The sequence below is a fragment of the Podarcis pityusensis genome (genome assembly GCF_964106645.2).
Source record: "Podarcis pityusensis genome assembly, chromosome: 1".
In the NCBI taxonomy this organism is placed as follows: domain Eukaryota; kingdom Metazoa; phylum Chordata; class Lepidosauria; order Squamata; family Lacertidae; genus Podarcis; species Podarcis pityusensis.
Window position 1 is genome coordinate 136,138,163 of NC_138028.1, and position 18,613 is coordinate 136,156,775.

The window sequence follows — 18,613 nt, forward strand, 5'->3', positions numbered from 1 at the left end:
TGTGATAGAGCCTGAGAGACTCCGATTGCAGGACTTCTTCCGCCTTTACTAGCATGGGCGGGTTGGTGGGCAAGCAACCTCCTTCTCTCGGGAGAAAGAGGCATCTCTCTCTCTCTCTCTCTCTCTCTCTCTCTCTCTCTCTCTCTCTCTCCCCCTCTGCGCTGGCATGAGGGGCAGACTGTGATGGTGGTTTTACTCAGCAGGATATCTGCTTCTATTGCCCAGCTGCAGCTCTTTCTCCCTCAGCATACTGGGCCCTGGAGGGACTCAGGAGTGGTGGCGGTTTCACTGAGTTAAACCATTATTGGGGTCTGCCCCCATACCAGTCCTGGGTGATATATTGATATATCACCCAGGCCTAAGACTGATACTGAGAGTAATTATAGCATGAAAGAACCAATGTTAAAAAACACATACACACAAACAAGAGTGTTGGGTGAACAGAAGCCCCTTCACATGCAACTGGCTCCGTGAGGAAAAGGGGCTGTAGGGGGGTGCCACTGGCTGCAGCCCATTTGTTGCACCACTTCCTCAGTCCACACGCTGAGTTGAGGGGGGATCCTCTGCATGGACTTCCACACGAGTTGACCTCCGGTGATATTGTGAGTGTTTTTCCCTTTTGTAGATGTCCATTCTCAGCACTTGGATGTTGAGGGCAGGGAAGCTGCAGCATCAGTGGGTAGGGTTTAAATGCCTGAATCACTTTCCTCTAAAGATGAAATACGGTCGATTCACAGCTCTGCATTAGGGTGTCAGCTGTTAGCATTTCAGTCAATCAAATGAAACAGGGTTCTATTACAGTATGCATGAAGGAGATTATAAGGCTGGTGAGGATGCAAGTGATGCATACAGCTATTTTGCACCCATAAAACTAGCTTTTCTTTAATATTCAGGTCAAAGGTCTGTGTGGGTATGTGCAAGGCCATAGTCTGGATTTGCAGTTGTTTCTATTTCTTCTCTTTAGCCTGCTTGGTTTTTAAACAAAGACTAAAGATTGAAGCAAGAGAGAAAGCACATTGGTCCCAAATATAATACTCGTTATATTTAGTAGTAGTACTTTGCTGCCTGATGTTTAATAGCCTTGTAGAAGAAACAGCAGGATAGTGGTCAGAGACTTGATTAAGGGGTCTTAGAGAATGAGCCCTTTATAGAAATTGCATATTGTCTAGATTTTATTTCTCGCATCAGAAGCTCAGTGCCAAAAAAAAATGCAAGCTTGTGGATCAGGGAGTATTTTAACCTGATTGTGTAAACCTATAGTTTTCTGTATTTATGTGAAAATTGGTTAATTCTCTGTAGGTGACTTTGCTGTGCTTTGGAAAAACTTGTGCAACTTGTTTCACAATAGAGCACCATTAATCGGGTGAGAGCTCAGTAACCTGTATTTGTTCAAAGTAATCAATAGCACAAATATTGTACTTGTATCTTAAAACAGACCAGTGTATAGTTGATGGGGTCACCTATGATGTAAACCAGACCTTCCACAAACGCCATGAGGAAGGACACATGTTGAACTGTACATGCTTTGGTCAAGGTCGGGGAAGATGGAAATGTGATCCTGTGGGTAAGTCCATTCTCAACTGAACTTCCTGAAATATCGAGAGCCAGAGAGAGGGGGAAGGAGAAGCACTTAATGAACAGTAAGGCTTTTGCCAAACCCCAGTTTGATAGCAGGTATTATAATAAATGAGTGAAGCTATGTTTGATGTTAAAAGTCAGATCATGCCATCTTTTAAAGGCTGCATTCTCTGTAAAACTATTACAAAAATCTGTTACCAAATACTGCCTACCTAAAACTTTGCTAATGTAACTAGTATATACCACCTCTTCACAGCATTTGAATGTAGGTTGCTTATAAGCCTGTAGTATACGCAAATCTCCCTGCTTGCCCATGAATTGGGGCCATAGCATTTAATTTTCAAAGATGCAAATTGGAATAATTTTTAAAACTACTCCCATGAACGTTTTGAGATGACTTTGGTTTCTCTTTGACCCGATCCACCCTCTTACTCACCTTTCTCCAAACTAGAAAGCCCCCAAATAGCATAGCCTCTCCTCATATGGGAACACAGTTTGAAACTTTCACCATGAAGTTTTTCTAGTCTCTTGAACCAAAAGCTTCAAAGCCAGTTCTAGCAAATATTATCTTACCTGAGGCTAAGCCTGTTTTACTTGGCTGACTGTACTCTGCTAGGACTAATGAAGATTTGAATTGTGTGAACAGCACTCTTGAACCTGGTCATAGCTAAGACTATTTCTAAGAATGAACACATGGCTGTTTTCTGACCAAAAAAACATTCCTAATTTTGTTTGCATGTTTAGGCCTGGGTGTTTGGTAGCTGATTATTTAATCCCTGGGGAGCTTTAATGTTTTTCCTGGCAAGCATTTATAAGGTCCTAGTGGTTAAGTTCTTCATTTAAAATAGATCTGTGCAGGTTTACTGAACCACATTCTGCAGCTTAGTAAATGTGAGGCTGTTGCAAATGGCTCCTTGGGGGAAAGGGAGTTTTGTTTGAAAATGAGTTAGAAAGTTCTGTAAAATGGGCTGTTTCCATCTTTGCCATGCATTTTTTGGGAAAATTGCTGCAGTTAGCACCTAGTAAAACTTATTAATAAAGCTCCCATCTGCAATGCACTAAGATAAATGTGAAGCAACATGATTAAGGCTCATTTAAGTATTCTGGAATTTCAGAATCTACTTTCCACTTAAAACTCTGCTCCTAATAGTATAGTTTAGAATTACAGGGACAGTGAATAAGAGAATACAAAGATCTAAATATTGAAATGGCATGATTCTACACCCCTAAAATACATTGAAATTTTGCTATTTCATGTTATCAGCAGAAGCAGAACTGAATTTAAAAGTAAGCAAATTTTGGCCATTGGTGGAGATACAAATGGGATGTATATTTGTCACGTACCCCAAAAGCACTATTTGCTGTTTTCACATTTTCATAATAGAATCCTAGAGAAATACGAGTAAATCTGCTCCCACCGAAACGATTCCCTTCTACACAATTATTTATGGCACATGTGTCCTACTTATCAGACATTACATCAGAAAGCCACAGACTCCTTGACTAAATCCTTTCCTCTCAGCTTTAGTTTTCAGTCTGCATGATAGAATTAATAATGGTAAGTTGTGTGATAGTTGTGTTGAAGGGTTCTCTGCTGTAGTCTTTCTATCTGGCCTTGGGCATGTGACTTTCCCTTAATAGGTGGGAAGGAGCAAGGTTTTGAATGGAATTCATTCCATTCAGGCACAGGAACCTGCTGGTGATAAGGTTCCAACCCTGGGCCAGTGACTCAAGTGAGAAATGGATCCTGATGGGTTGCCCCTCTAAAAGACATGCCATGCTTTGTTTTGTTAGTTTTATGTGTTAGTGTTTTGTAGTGTTTTTGTATTGTTTGTATTGTTTTTTTTTTTTTGTAGTGTTGTGTTTAAACTGTTGGAAAATTAATAAATATTATTTAAATAAAATAAAATAAAAGACATGCCAAGGCTATGCGATTTGCAACAGATGGGGAAGCCCCAGCTGGGCCCACTTTGAATCCCCACTTCTTGTGAAGAGCACAGGCAAGTTGGGGGGGAAATATGGGAATTTCAAAGGGCCATATGGAAATGTGGAAACAGGAGTGTCGAGTCTGTAAGCCTGAAGAACCCCACACTTGAAATTTCTGTGAAATAACCACACATTCCCCACTTGGTTTTCTGCTTCCAGACCAGTGCCAAGATTCTGAAAGCCAGACCTTTTACCAGATTGGGGATTCATGGGAGAAGCACGTTCATGGTGTCAGATATCAGTGCTACTGTTATGGCCGTGGCATTGGAGAGTGGCACTGCCAGCCTTTGACTGCATACACAGGTAAGAAGCTTTGGGATGAACAACCGGTTGTTGTTTTTTTAAAGGATCCAGTATGTATCCTTTGAGCATGTTTTCTTGTTTTCAGTGATTCCATGTGAGCAGAACTTTGCATAAGACCCTTTTCTCTTGCAGAGAATCCTGTTTCCTAAGAATCTTATCTTTTATGGTTTTGATCACATTTTTAATGTAAGAGAGAGAAGTTAGAAAGTATTCAGGTCCAAAACATGTGTCCCATGAATTACAAGAATCAAACCTGCATGTCTTTAATGTTATTTCCATTGAATTGTACATTTGGGTCTCTATACTATTCACATTGTGATTTTTTAATTATTATCATTTTAGCATCCTTCCAGCTGCCTCTTCACCATATTGATTTTCAGGGCAATGGTTACTCTTTACTTGCACACACCTTTCCTTCTTTTAGCTGTCCAGACTGAATTTTTTTTTTTAATGGATTTTGAAGCTCACTGTTAGATACTTTTTTTTCTCCTGGTGGGGCTGCTTCTTTGCTTCTAACAGCTTCGTGGCAAGGATGATAGCTTTTAGTACCTGGCATGACCAGCTCTCTGAACAAAATGTTTGAACTGTCCTGATCATCCAGTTCCAGGAATTTTGCATAGATGTGGTTGATACGAGTTTGTTTGTTCAGCTTCAGGCTTATGCGCATACATTGATAAGAGAGGCTGCTGAGTTGACCTTTGGGCTTTCAAACTGCATTTGCAGCTTTGTTTTTACTAGCTTTTAAATTTATGGATGAGCATCACAGTGCCTAGTGGTAGGTGGTGGCCTAGTTATCCCATAAAATAAATAACTTGTGAGTAAGCAGGAGTTTATTGCTTCCGCATATTGATTCTGGGATTATAGCCCTGGAATTGCAAGACTTGCTTTGGGAAGTGTGTCTTTTTACTTCCCAATTTTTTGCTGATATAGGATTAGACAGGTTGGACTGGATCTCTGTCTGAAGAATTGTGTGCAACTCAAGCATAGTTGCCTATCCTACACCGTTGAAGATCAAGGAACAAAAGATACCTCTGTTCCAGGCTGAGTCAGTGATGAATATACAGTATTTTGTTAGGGAGAGACCTAGACAGTCTTGCTGTCTTGCTTTGCTGTGGGTCAGTGAACTTGGCTGCAGGATTATATGGCCAGAAAGTTCTAAAAGGTAGCTAAATCCTATCACTGCAAGGCAGGGTTATCCATTCATCATGTGCTTATCATGTGCTGACCCAAACCATCCAGAGCTAGTATGTGCTCGAAGTGGAAGGTAAGATGTTGTCTACTAAGTGGATGGCTCCCTTCCTTAAGCAATGTGGAACTCCAGTGTTGTGGGGAAAAACATTCCCAGCTCAACATTCTTTGAGGGGCAGTAATAGATGGAAAATTAAGGACCTTTTTTCCACCTTGCCTTCCTTCCTTAATAGTCCATTACAGTTTTGGAATGGTTTATAGTCATTCTTCTGAGATAATAGTCCATAATTTTGTTGGAGCTTCTAATTTGTTTATTCAAGGGAATGTCCAAGAGGTTGAAGAAGGAAGTACATTTTGTTCTCTGGTATAGATAACTGAGTACACATAACTTGCACCAGCTGAGAATGGCATAGTAACACAAACTTTTCTTGGGAAAAGTAAGTAGTAATCAGGAAAGAACTGGGTTCCATTTTTATGAATTTTGGAGTAGAAAGTGGCATACATTTAAACATGCATGCACTATGTTCCACCTGTTGCAAAATATGTATGTTTTGTACTGAGATGGGAACAGTAAATGTTGAATGAGATGCAGCCCAGACCAATTTCACAGCCCCACTCAAGATTATCTACTTGTTGAGTTAATATCCTGCTTTTCCATTGGCATGTTCAAGGCAGTTAACAATGTTGTACAAAACAATTCCTATAACTGTTCACATGGAAGATGGTTCCCAGAGGAAGCTGGAGAACTGGATTTGACTCTTCCCATGACTGCTGCCAGTTAACATTCTTTGAGGGGCAGTAGTAGATGGAAAATTAAGGACTGATTTTCTTAGATTAGGCCTTCTTTGTGACAAAGTATACTTTGTGGGATTCACAGTTCACCAGAGGAACAATAATGTTGACTCTGGAGGGTCAGCATGCATCCAGGGCTGAAGCACCCTGGGATTCCTTGTTCCTGTAGGCAGTGTTCTATTACCTCAGGATAACAATTCTGAGATAGCACCCCTGAAAAAGCAAGACTTATTTTGGGGCTGGTTGAGCAGTGAGACTCAGGACTTAGAACATGAGGTGGAGTGTGGCCTGCACGAGTGTCACTACTCCAAAGTGATAGTATTCTGTTGAGAGAAATAGTACATCTTGAGGCATGTGAAATGAAAACACAAGTCCTCAGGTTCCTCTGGTTGGCTTTTGCAGTTATAATTGAGTCCCGGTATTCTTGTGCGACTGTTACAACAACCCATCTCAAGGAGTTATGTGGAATATGTGTACCCTCAGAATAGTAGCCAAGGCCTCTTCTTAGATACAAGATGGATGGAAAATGTGGGGGTAAATCAAACAACCGAGTTCCTGAGTATCTCTTTGGCAGTTGAGACCATTTCAAAGCTAGCCCCAGCATGGGAGGGGGCTTGTTTTTATTGAAGCTTTTAAAAGTTTCCACAGGTATGTATGCTGTACAGTTGTCCAAACAAGTTTGCAAAGGGAAACTTCTTTAAAAGGAAGAATTTAATTGCTAAAATAACAGAGGGTTCCACAGAGCCAGACAGTTCCTTGCTGATGTGCTGTGGGGATTTAAGTCTTGCTCACTAAACACCATATACTCATTCAGAAGCTGTACTGAATCAGCATTTAACTGGAAATTTGATGCAGGTGGTACAAAACAAACAAACTGAAGGTTAAAATGAGTTGAGCATCAATAAAATGAAAAACAGGGGCTGTGAATTTAATAACTTTTTATGCTTGTGGGTGACCTGGCAAATCACTAACTCTCAGCCTGACCTACTCACCTGGTTGTTATGAGCATAAAAAAGGGGAAAGGGGAACCAATAAGTTCTGAGTGTGAGTTGATTTGGAAATTAATGCAATACATTTGGAAAGCCCCTGCATGTGTAATGAAGCAGCCATATCACACTCCTTTTGTGATGTGCCAACATCACAAAAACTTGTATATATTACCTGCTTCCACATTTCATTTCCTGGTGAATCTCACCATAAGAATATTGTACTTTTCCATGTATAGGTTTTTTTTTTACTCCAAAAGAATGTTAAAAAACAGGGGTCATCTTATACACGGGGGTCATCTTCCCCCATTTTCATAAATTTAAGTCCCCCAAAATAGGGGTCGTGTTATACACGGACAAATCCGGTAACTCTTGAAGATTGTGTTGTGTTTTGCCAAAAAGAAAAAAAAAGTTGAACACAATCCTTATATTATTGTACAATGTAGGTGGGTTATGATTATTGGAGGCAAGAGGGAAATACGAAAATAAATTTACTTGAAAAAGATGCATAGATGTAGCTGTAAGTAAACTAATGGAAAAAAATTATATTTTAGGTTCTACTGGCCCTGTCCAAGTTATTATCACAGATGTCCCAATTAATCCTGATTCTCATCCTGTTCAGTGGGTTGCACCTGAATCCTCTCACATTTCCAAGTACATCATCCGATGGAAACCAGTAAGCACATGTTTCATTTGTGGAACAACTTTTTCTTAGTCCCAAGAATCTAGAAGTCTTGCAAGCAGATGAAAATTTGTTATTACAATCTACCATGGCAATACAATAGAAGTAATTTTTACTCTTAAGGCTTAATTCAGTACTTAACAATCTATATATTCTGTAAGTGTGCCGAGGTTGGTGGCCTAGCCTAAACGAAGAGGATGAGATGGGTTAAAATACCCATCCTCAATTTTGCAGCTGGATTTTGCGTGGAGGACTGGGGGCACTGGTGAAAATGTGCATGGTAGACAGGGGAGCCTTTTCCATTGCTGTGATCACTGGGCTGATGCTTCCTAAGCAGAAGTCAGTAAAAATGGCAGTGACGTCATTGCCATTGTTACAGGAATATGTTCCTGTTCGTCATTTCAAGCAAAGGCAAGAGATGCGGCTAAATCTGATTGGCTGAGTGGTACTGTGCCATCACATCCACCCAATGACCCATAATTAGTCTGGGTTGTATAGCGAAGAAGGAACCTTTTTTGAGATGAACAGAATGGTGTCAAAGTAGCTGCCAAGGGAGGCGGGGATTAGGTCTTGGAAACAAGAAAGTGTCCCAAATATTATGTATTTGGCAATGAGTGGCTCACTCGGGGGAGCTGGGGTAGAGCCACCAGCTTCATGGGGTCAGATGGAAGTCTAGTGGTTCCTTGCTTCACCTCACTCCTGCTGCAACGCATCCGTTAACTGCTGCATGTTTGCTTTTGCAGCAGGAGTGAGGTGAAGCAAGGAACCACTTGACTTCCATCTGACCCCATGAAGCTGGTGGCTCTACCCCAGCTCCCCCGAGTGAGCCACTCATTGCCTGGTCCCCAAACAGTCTTTAGCAATCTCTTTCATTAGAAGGCTGGATCTTTTGAAGTGCCTCTATGCTAAAGACTGTTTGGGGACCAAATGAAGAAGAGGGCATGTGCTCCTGCACATTTAATAGTTGCACTGAAGAGAGTTTTGGCAGGTGTTGCTTGTCACACAAGCTAAAACTACGCAATTTCCTCTCCTACAAACAAACTGCAGGAGCATTGCGTACATTTTTCTCTGGCCAATTTAGGGACTGAATATGCACCATGAGGAACAGAATATGCCATATATGAACTACTAGGATCTGTTTGGTTTGGTTTTTTGTTTAGTTGGTTTACATTCCTCCTTTTCACCGAAGTCTTTGGACCGGCTCCCATGACATGTGTGAACTGCAGTGGATATATCACAAACCATGCATTCAAAATGGTACCTGTGCCACTTGCTCTTCAAAATATGGATTGGTCCATGAGATAAGTGTTGAAAGAAGCTTTTGTTCTGCATTCCTTTAAGCAGCACCTGTTACTTCCATATCATTGTCCCATAAAGGAAATGCAGATGATATTTAGAAATGGAAGCAAATGAGAATCTTCCTCATAATGAAGGAAACACACGGACTTCTTCTGTTGCCATATTCCTGTCCTAATATCCTCTGTGTTTTGCTCCTTTAGAAAAATTCTAGAGTGAAGTGGAAAGAGGCCACCATCCCAGGCTATTATAATTCTTACACTATCTCAGGCCTGAAACCTGGTATCGTTTATGAGGGACAGCTTATTAGTGTTCAGCACTATGGCCAGAGAGAGGTCACCCGTTTTGAATTTACCACCTCTAGCACCACAGCTATTTCAAGTAAGTATTATTTCATTCTCTCCCAAGATAGACAGATGCTTAACCTCCAGGTACAGGGCAGTATACAAATTCAATAAATAATAATAATTATTATTAACAACAACAACAACAACAACAATAATAATAATAATAATAATAATAATAATGACATTTGTTTTGCATTGCTGGTAGTATTCGCTTTAATGTATATCAGTCTTGAAACAGTCTTGAAACTTCTGATAGTTGCTGTGTTGCTAGCACATAGCCAGCCTTAGTTCTACAGTATTGTTTGCCATAATATTTCCTATACCAACAGTAATGGCATAGAACTGTATCCAGTAGCCTCACATTTCACCTTCTTTCTGTGCATTTTTGAAAAATACCAGTCTGCTTCCCTGCCACTCTGTGCTTTCTCTGCTTTGATCTAGGGCTGGGCGATATCTGGTTTTCAACATTGTGACACATACCCCTGGTATAACATTGTGATATACTGATATATCACTGTGTGTGTGTGTGTGTGTGTGTGTGTGTGTGTGTGCCTGCCCAGCCCTACTTTGATCTGTTTCAGGTTCTGAGACCCTCCGTATAAAACAAACCTCTGTGTTCGTCATTCACTATGATGGGGAATCTAAAAATGGCTATAAAGTTTTCACCTTTTTGCTAAAGTGGATGAGATTCATAGGCACACAAGCTCCTCCACAATGGATTAAACCTGCCAAATTGCAAACAAGCAAATGCAGAACTTTTTTGTGGGTGAAGTCAAAGCGGTTCACTTTTCACCGTAATATCTTATGTGGAGGGGTGCAGGGGGTATTTGTTTCCCTGGTCTTTCTTACCTTAAAGTAAGAGGTCGCCAAGTGGTATGCATATTTGCTTGTACATCTTAAAATCTATAGCTTCCCTTTGGTCTTCCCTTTCGAGTGCATGTCTGTGTCTTCCGTTGGCCTTACAATGTGAGGCTGCCTAGAATGCTGCCTATGGACTTCTCAAGAGCTCTGGGGTTTTGCAGTTTTTTGCTAAAAGAACTACGTAGGATTTATAAATGAAGCTTTAATCTTTTTTTTTTTATTAAAAAAATAATCTACTGCTGTGCTTTAACAACGACAACACCCAACACCAACCCAGAGGTCTTGAGTGTTCTGCCGTCAGGGAGCCAGCCAAGAACACCCCACCCCAAGTTGCAAGGGGTTATTGATGTCATGGTTTCATTCAGGGGGGGAGAAATACCCCCAAATCACCCCATTGTTCAGCCCTTTTGCTATCAGTTTTAACTCACAATTAACAAAAATAAAAAAGTATTAAAAGTCTGCATTAAAACATACTTTTGCATAAAATCAAAGCCTATGTAAGGCAATAGCTCTTGATTTCTCCTGTTTTTCCTTCCATGAAACTATTGCTTATATATTAATTTTGCTTTGCAGGTACTCATGTGATAGGAGAAACAACAGCACTTCCTTCTGTGGTTTCTATCTCGGAATCCATCACAGAAATTACAGCCAATAGTTTTGTGGTTTCCTGGGTTTCTGCTTCAGACACTGTCTCAGGATTCCGCGTGGAATATGAGCTGAGTGAAGATGGGGATGAGCCCAAGTACTTGGGTAAGATTGGATGAGCATCAGTCGCAGATGACATAAATAGGGTTAATTTCATTTCAGCCTATAAAGCTTATCTAGTATGGTTGTCCTCATAGCCATGTCTACTCAAGTAAGTCCCTTTGAATTCCCAGCTATGTTAAGGATTGCTGCCTAACTTTTGTTCTGCTATTGAAAATATAAGTCTCATAATTATAGATATATGAATTATTTAGAATTTTCTGAAACTGCATACAATTGTGTATGGAGGCTTCATTCATACCTCTTAATTTCTTGCCAAGTGAGTTTCACTTCAGTTTTCTGGAGTTTTCAGAAGTGCCCAGGGCAGTCCAATCTGATACATGTTTTCTTCAAAAGAATTCCTGCTGAATTCACTGGGGTTTACACCAAAGCATGGCATTGTAGCACTAGAATCCTGGTTGGTTGGTTGGTTGGTTGGTTGGTTGTTTGCACATAACAAACATTCCCTGTTTTTCATTTGTTCTTTTTAAAGATCTTCCAAGCACAGCCCATTCAGTTAGTATCTCCAACTTACTTCCGGGTCGCAATTACATCGTCAAGGTCTATGAGCTCTCAGAAGAGGGAGAGCAGGATTTAATTCTGTCCACCACACAGACAACGGGTATGTTGGATCACACAATATTTGGCAAGGAAAGACACCAGGCCACCATATTTTCCCTTTGAAGCTGGTCGCTTCCTTTTTGTGCCATTAGACTTTCATATTTCTCTCTCTCCTTAACAGCACCTGATGCTCCTCCTGAGCACCATGTAGAAAAGGTTGATGACACTTCAATAGTCGTGAGCTGGAACAGACCAGAAGCTCCAATCACAGGTCTGGCTCATTTACTTGTCTTGGTTTTTAAATTTTGGTGCATTTTGTTTTTCTTCAGTTGTAAGAGAGGCAAACGCATGGCAATATAGCCGAGGACTAAACTCTTTATACACCAAAAAGTATATATTTCAGGCATGCAGGAGGTGACTATCAATCCTGCTGCCTGTCTAATAAAAACAGAGGGCTCTGAAGTATTGTGATTCATAATGTTATAGTCCTCCTAAATTTTAATTTATGCAGGCTCATTAGTCCTCAGTTTCTGAAATGTGCAGGATCAAATAAAGGCTTGAATAATAACGGTGGCTAATTCAACATAGGGGTGAGCAGATGCCTCCCATTTGGTTTTGTTTCTGTGCCATGGGCTAACCATGCATTTCTGGCTACCTTAGGGTACCGAATTGTCTATACTCCATCTGTGGAAGGCAGCAGTACAGAACTCAACCTACCAGAGTCTGCTACCTCGGTGACGCTCAGTGACTTGATGCCTGGTGTTCAATACAATATTAGCATCTATGCTGTGGAAGAGAATCAGGAGAGCTCTCCTATTTTCATTCAGAAGACGACCACAGGAGCACCACAGGAAGGTAGTGCCTACTATATTTCCACTGCTCTTCCCTATGTCCCTCCAAAGCTATACCACCCTCCAAATGTGAAAGAGAAACTGGACTTCCTGGATTCATCCAACTCCACCAGAAGCTGATTGGTTTTCTTGAGTGACACAATGGGAAGGACTTTTGAGGGACATTGGAAAAGGGAACATCAATTCCTCTGTGATATGGTAGTGGGATGTAATGGGCATTCTTTTTACTTAGTTTTGGTTACATTTAAACCATTCCCACCTGGCAGCTACTTTCAAAATGTGGCAGCGTGAAAAGGGCAGTTGTAATATGGGGTCCAGTTTAGCCCCCCCCCTGTCATTGCGGTCACTTTGCAGTTCAGTAAGGGGTGTGCTTTGTGCATCTTTCTGGCTAGGTGTGGTTCCTTCACCCAAGGATTTGCAGTTTGTGGAAGTCACAGATGTCAAAGTCACCATCATGTGGACCCCCCCTGAAAGTGCTGTGACCGGCTATCGCGTAGAAGTGATCCCAGTTAACCGCCCTGGTGAACATGGTCAGAGGCTGCCCGTTACTAGGTATTCGTTTGCTGAGGTCACAGAGCTTCTGCCTGGAACAACCTATGTTTTCAAGGTCTATGCTCTCGGACAAGGCACAGAAAGTGAGCCACTGACGGGAGAACAAACAACCAGTAAGTAAATTTTCTTTAACTATGTTTATATATTTGTTCCAACCTCATCCTGCCAGAAATCTCGCTATTTCACAAATATTTATTTACAATTAGAAATGTGGATGTTAGTGGCCAGGATAGTTCAGCAAGAGAATTTCTTTATCAAAAGCTACTTTTCTGGTTCAGGAGTTCCTTCCAACTGAACTTCAGACTTCCTTTTTTTTTTTTTTTTTTTTTTTTTTTTGAGATCATGAGTTGGTGGTGGAGACTGTTGAATTAAATATTGTGCACATGCATAGGCACTCACACCTAACCTTCAGTGAAGGATTCTTGGTCACAGCCACTGTCTTTGTAAAACTCAAAACACGTCTTAATGCAGAATGTCCACATGATCTTGTCAGGGTAAAGCAAAATAGCAATCTACTGTGCTGTCATTGTGATACAGTTTTAAAATTGTGTATTTTGAGGGCAGTGATGGACCAGATCCCAAATGTAGTAGTGCTGAGTACAGCTATTCTTAATAGGCATGAGCTGGTAACAGGTGTTTGCAACTGTGCTTTCCATTCATTATGATCATGACCAGAATGGCTTCATCTAAATCACATTTTGAAAAACATTCACATAAATCCTGTGCTATAATTGAAATATATGGGAAAAGAGAACAGACGAGATTTCCCAATGAATAACACCCCCCCCCCAGTCCTTCAAGATAACTAGTCCTTCAGACCAATTGAATACTTGCTTATGAAATCTATGGATCTTTCCTTTTAATCTGTACAACAAATATATATAATCACAATTTATTTTAAAAGTTTTGGAAACATACAAGTATTGCCTCTTTGCTATGCAATGAAGGGATAGAACTGTAGATTTTGTGATCATGGTTGTTAATTGCTGTAACTAAAGACATTCTGCATATGGGGAACAGTACAATAGTTGGCACAGTATGTGTTTATGTAAGAAACAAACCCAAGGAAGGAAGATTAGGTACCTGCGCCCCTTTAAAATACCTCTAAATATCCAGGTGCCAACTTGGATAAGAGCCCAGATTCCAGTGGTTCATAAGAAGAGACTGCTGGATCAGGCCAATGGCATCCAGTTCTTACAGAGGCCAACCAGATGCCTATGGGAAAGCAGGGAGCAGGACTGGAGCAGAAGAGCACCATCCCATCCAGTGGTCCTCAGCAACTGGTATTCTAAAGCATTACTGCTGCCAGCATGGCTAGCAGTCCTCAAGAGCTCCACCCACCATGAATTTGTCTAATCCTCTTTTAAAGCCACCTAGATTGGTGGCCATCACTGCCTCCTCTGGGAGCAAGTTCCACCGTGTGAAGAAGCACTTTCTTTTATCTGTTCTGATCTTAACTTTTGGCATAAGATGTGAGGTCGCTGTTATGAAATAAATACTGACTAGTGGTAGCAGTAGCAACTGTTGTGTGAAGCCCTGCTCTATATGTTTAGGCAGGGAGGAGGGAAGAACAATGGCTTCCTAAGAAGATGTAAAATGATTGTTTGGCTTTCTCTTCTAGGACTGGATGGCCCAACTAACCTGCGATTTGTCAATGAGACGGACTCTACTGTGCTGGTGACCTGGAGGCCCCCTCGTAGCCGCATTGCAGGATACCGGCTTACTGTGAGCCTCACAACAGGAGGGCAACCCAAAGAGTTCACCGTGGGGCCATCAGTCACCAGATACCAGCTGAGGAACCTGCAGCCTGCCTCTGAGTACACTGTGTCCCTAGTGGCTATCAAAGGAGACCAGCAAAGCAACCCGGAAACAGGAATCTTCACAACTTGTAAGCAAGAAGCAGCTTTGGATATTGTTTCAGTTATCCTGATATTTCCCAGGCTTATGATGAGGTTGTGTCTAAAAAAAGAGAGAGGAAAAATTATTAGTATAGAACATGAAGCTGTGTGAGGTTACACGTAGTAAGGTTTGTAGTTGTGTGTGCTGAGATACCTGCTGTCATCAGTGGAGTATAAAAATAATAAATCTGCCAGCTCCTCCCTGTGCCCTAATACTACCCGATCACCTTCAATTAGCATTGGAAATTGCCGCCCATTTTTTACTCCTTTACTCCAGTCTTCCATTGGAACCTCCTTAAGAGCAGTAGCTAAGGTGGCCAGTACAAAAGGCAAAGGAGTGGGTCAGGGTCCCTTTCGTTCCTTGGTATTTTGAGCATAGCTTCTGCCTAACACGTTTTGGGAATTACTTACCTGTTAGTTGAAGAGAGAGTTCTAAGCTTTGGTTTCATATCATAGCCTGTAGTAATCTGATGACCACAGCGCTTCAAGATCAACCTTGCTGGATACATATTGCCACCTTGCGTGGTGAAATGCAGATTTCTACCACAAGATCCAAAAGCCATCTTGAAGTGCAAGAATCATGTGAATTGCCTGACTCTACTGTGATAGACAGAATTAATGGTTGGATGGCCATCTGTCATGGATGATGTGATCCAGCCATCTGAGCATTGCAGATTGGCCATGCAATAGCAGCTCATCTGGGGCTCAGTAAATCTCCTGGTTTTGTTGCCTTCCTGGCATTGCAAAAACAAAGCATGGGATTAGGTTTCTCCATCAGCGGCTAGTGTGGTGGGTCAGAGTAGCACTGCCACCCTCCCAACGTCAGGGTGGCGGTGATGCACTGTTGGAGCCAACTTGCATGCCACAATATGTGACTTGTAGGCTGCATTTGTTTTGGTGGGTCACAAGTTATGTAGACCTGAGTAGACTCTGCTGGTCACCTGTAGGTGGTGTCTCTGCAATTTGTTTTGAGATGAGACTAAAGCTTCAGGCTGATTCCAAAGTTGAGTTGATCAATGACATAGCACATGTACAAAAGAGCCATTTTTGGTTCAGACTTTTAGAATATTTGGTTTAGAAACTTCCTGATCTTAAAACTGCTGCCTTGGTTTTTTATTAGCTGTCCGCTGGCTTGTATCTGTTCCAAGTTAAATGTGCCTGATAACCAGGATCTAAGTTACATATTAATACTCTAATATTGCTTCCAGTCCCCCCCCCCCCCGCCCAGTAGAGTCATTCTGGTCTACCACTACTGGAAGTGATAGCAGGCTGTGACTCAGATGTGGTGTGACGCTTTCACCAGAAGGAACCAGCGACAGATTTTAGAAGTTGTCACCCTGTCATCTGTGTGGGAGAGATGGACACACTTGGTATATAGGTGTCTTTTTAATATATCTTTTGATTCCTGGGCAGCTGGCTACATTTTTTATACTAGCTCATCTGGCTCACCAGACCTAACTTTGGAGCCACATCCTAAGTCTATTTAATTAAGTGCATTTGGGTGTATACTTAAAGTTGCTACTACACAACAGCCAGTGTGTCTTGCAGACATTCCTTCAGAGGCAGTTAATTAGGGATTTTTATCCCAAATTGGCAACATTTTACTTGTTTACAGAGGAAGGGAAGCCGTTGTTTTGGTAGCCATGCGGTGTTGTTTTCTCTGCTGGGTAGTACTTTGAACTCACTTTGAAGCTGATGTAAATAATGAGATCCCTCTGCTTTGCAAACTAGAAGTAATGCACAGTGCTCAGGCCTTATGCCGGCTGCTTCCAGCTTTGCACCCAGGCGCTGGTTTGGGGTTCATATGCATTCATACACGTAAACGTGTTTTGTTGGCATGAACCATCTCCTTTGGTTAGCCCATGACCCTGAGGACCAGGTGGCAGGAAGAAGAGTAGCCTGGTTACTATGGCAATGACTAAATCTGCTTTGGCAGACAAGAGTTGGAATGAAATGCAAACTCCTTATCCTGGTACTAAAGAGTTGAGCCTGGCCTACTGAGCGCTGGGTGGGCTCAGCTTCTGGGATGGCTGCCTCCCTGTGCTGTCACAAGAACTCTCCTCCTCATGGGAAAGAAAGGAGGTGGTGGCAGGCATGGTAATAATGGTTGCAAAACAAAGTGGGGATAGGAAGGCCAAGGAGGAGGAATCTCAGGACTTCTGGAAAAGCCTGCTAAAGACCTTGTGCTGCTATCAGGACAGGAAGACTTTGGGGGTAAAAGTCCTGGGCCCCCATTCAGCAAAATGAGGACAACTCTCAAACATAGCAGACCTGGCTTCTCACATTTTGTACACATTCCTATCTAAAGAGCCCACCACCACCAGACCATCAAACCCAGAGTCTCAAATTACTTGACTGCACCATGAACCTGTGGAAGAGCTGAGAGAATGCTAAACCCTCTTTCCTTCTCATGGAGAGATAACTGCTGGGGGCATGGAATATGCTCCTATGCCTCTCTGGTTACCCACATAGTATGCTTAAAGACCATCTTTGTAGGAATTTGGGTTCCAGCTCACAGGACTAGAGTCCAACTCTCTGGAATTAGGCCCACAGAGTTTGTAGACTACTCTTTATAACAGGACTAATTTCCTGGTGAGAATGCCCACCTCCTGCTGCAAATTTTGGGACTGCCTCTGAAGACTCCAGTTGGTGCAGAATTCAGTGGCCTGCTGCTAACCGGGCAGGACGGTTCAAGCATATACAGTGGTACCTCGGGTTAAGAACTTAATTTGTTCAGGAGGTCCGTTCTTAACCTGAAACTGTTCTTAACGTGAGGTACCACTTTAGCCAATGGGGCCTCCCGTTGCTGGCGCGCGATTTCTGTTCTCATCCCGAGGTAAAGTTCTTAACCCAAGGTACTATTTCTGGGTTAGCAGAGTCTCTAACCTGAAGCATCTGTAACCTGAAGCGCCTGCAACCCGAGGTACCACTGTAACTCCATTCCTGGCCCGACTGCACTGGCTGCCAATCAGTGTCAGAGCCCAACGCCAAGTGCTGGTTTTTGACCTTTAAGCAGCTCAGGACCGCCTCTCCCCATAGGAACCAGCTCTGACCTTGTGCTCAGATTCTCAGGCCCTTCTTTGTGTGCCTCCTTTTCTGGGGTGGGGTGTCCTTCCCAGGGAGGATCACCTGGCTCCAGTATTATATCTCTTTAGGCACCAGCCAAAACCTTTCCTCTATAACCAGGCCTTTGGCCTTTAATTATCTGCAGCTTTTTAGGGTGTGATGTTTTTAATGTATTTCTCTTTCTTTTTGGTTTCAATGTACAGTATCTATGCGGGGTTTGACTAGTTGCTTGGTTGTAAGTCGCTTTGGGTTGCGCTGGGCAAGATAAGCGACTGACAAATTAAATAAATAAACTAGTCCAAGGAAATTCCATACTACAAATAAAAATATTACAGCAACAGATGTTGTATGTGACACTCTTACAATATGAGGCAAAATATAAAATACAGTTCATGGCAAGCTGGCATCTCTAAGTGTCGTGATGTTGTTTAAATGGGAGCTCTTTTTGTGATTTCATCTTACAGTACAGCCCTCAGGCTCTGTTCCTCACTATACCACTGAAGTGACAGAAACATCTATTGTTATTACCTGGACACCAGCTCCAAGAATTGGGTTTAAGGTAAGAAAACAGCCACAAATTCCCACCCTACCAGTACTTCAGGTATCACTTAAACAGACATGAAAACCAATCTACCTCAGCAGGGGGAGAGACCCCTGGTTCAAAAGGGCTTATTACAACTAATGGCTCATGGCTATTTGACAACTTGTAGTAGCAATTGATACACTGGCTGAACGTCATTTGTTTTAAGCCTGATGTAACAGATTAGAAGTTAAAGGTTCAAAGGTTCAAAGGTTCCTGGAGCAGCTACAAACATTTGTTTATAATTTATAAAATCCACAGTTAAAAGTGGTTTGAATGTAATCTCCTAAGCAGCTAACAAAGAAGCAAAAATTAACAAGAAATCTCTCTCTCTCTCTCTCT

The 18,613-nt window shown here is 41.9% G+C and overlaps 1 protein-coding gene across 8 annotated transcripts in view; it reads left to right on the forward strand.

The window, feature by feature from the left end:
- The window catches only part of FN1 (fibronectin 1), a 72,600-nt gene that overhangs the window by 21,163 nt on the left and 32,824 nt on the right, over positions 1 to 18,613 (forward strand). For all 8 annotated transcript variants that reach the window (XM_081015099.1, XM_081015100.1, XM_081015101.1 and 5 more), the window contains exons 11-21: positions 1,436 to 1,564; positions 3,724 to 3,867; positions 7,388 to 7,509; positions 9,015 to 9,192; positions 10,593 to 10,769; positions 11,257 to 11,385; positions 11,506 to 11,595; positions 11,985 to 12,179; positions 12,568 to 12,840; positions 14,349 to 14,615; positions 18,156 to 18,250. In XM_081015099.1, the coding sequence (XP_080871225.1) occupies positions 1,436 to 1,564; positions 3,724 to 3,867; positions 7,388 to 7,509; positions 9,015 to 9,192; positions 10,593 to 10,769; positions 11,257 to 11,385; positions 11,506 to 11,595; positions 11,985 to 12,179; positions 12,568 to 12,840; positions 14,349 to 14,615; positions 18,156 to 18,250 (1,799 nt within the window). The remainder of the gene's footprint in view (positions 1 to 1,435; positions 1,565 to 3,723; positions 3,868 to 7,387; positions 7,510 to 9,014; positions 9,193 to 10,592; positions 10,770 to 11,256; positions 11,386 to 11,505; positions 11,596 to 11,984; positions 12,180 to 12,567; positions 12,841 to 14,348; positions 14,616 to 18,155; positions 18,251 to 18,613) is intronic.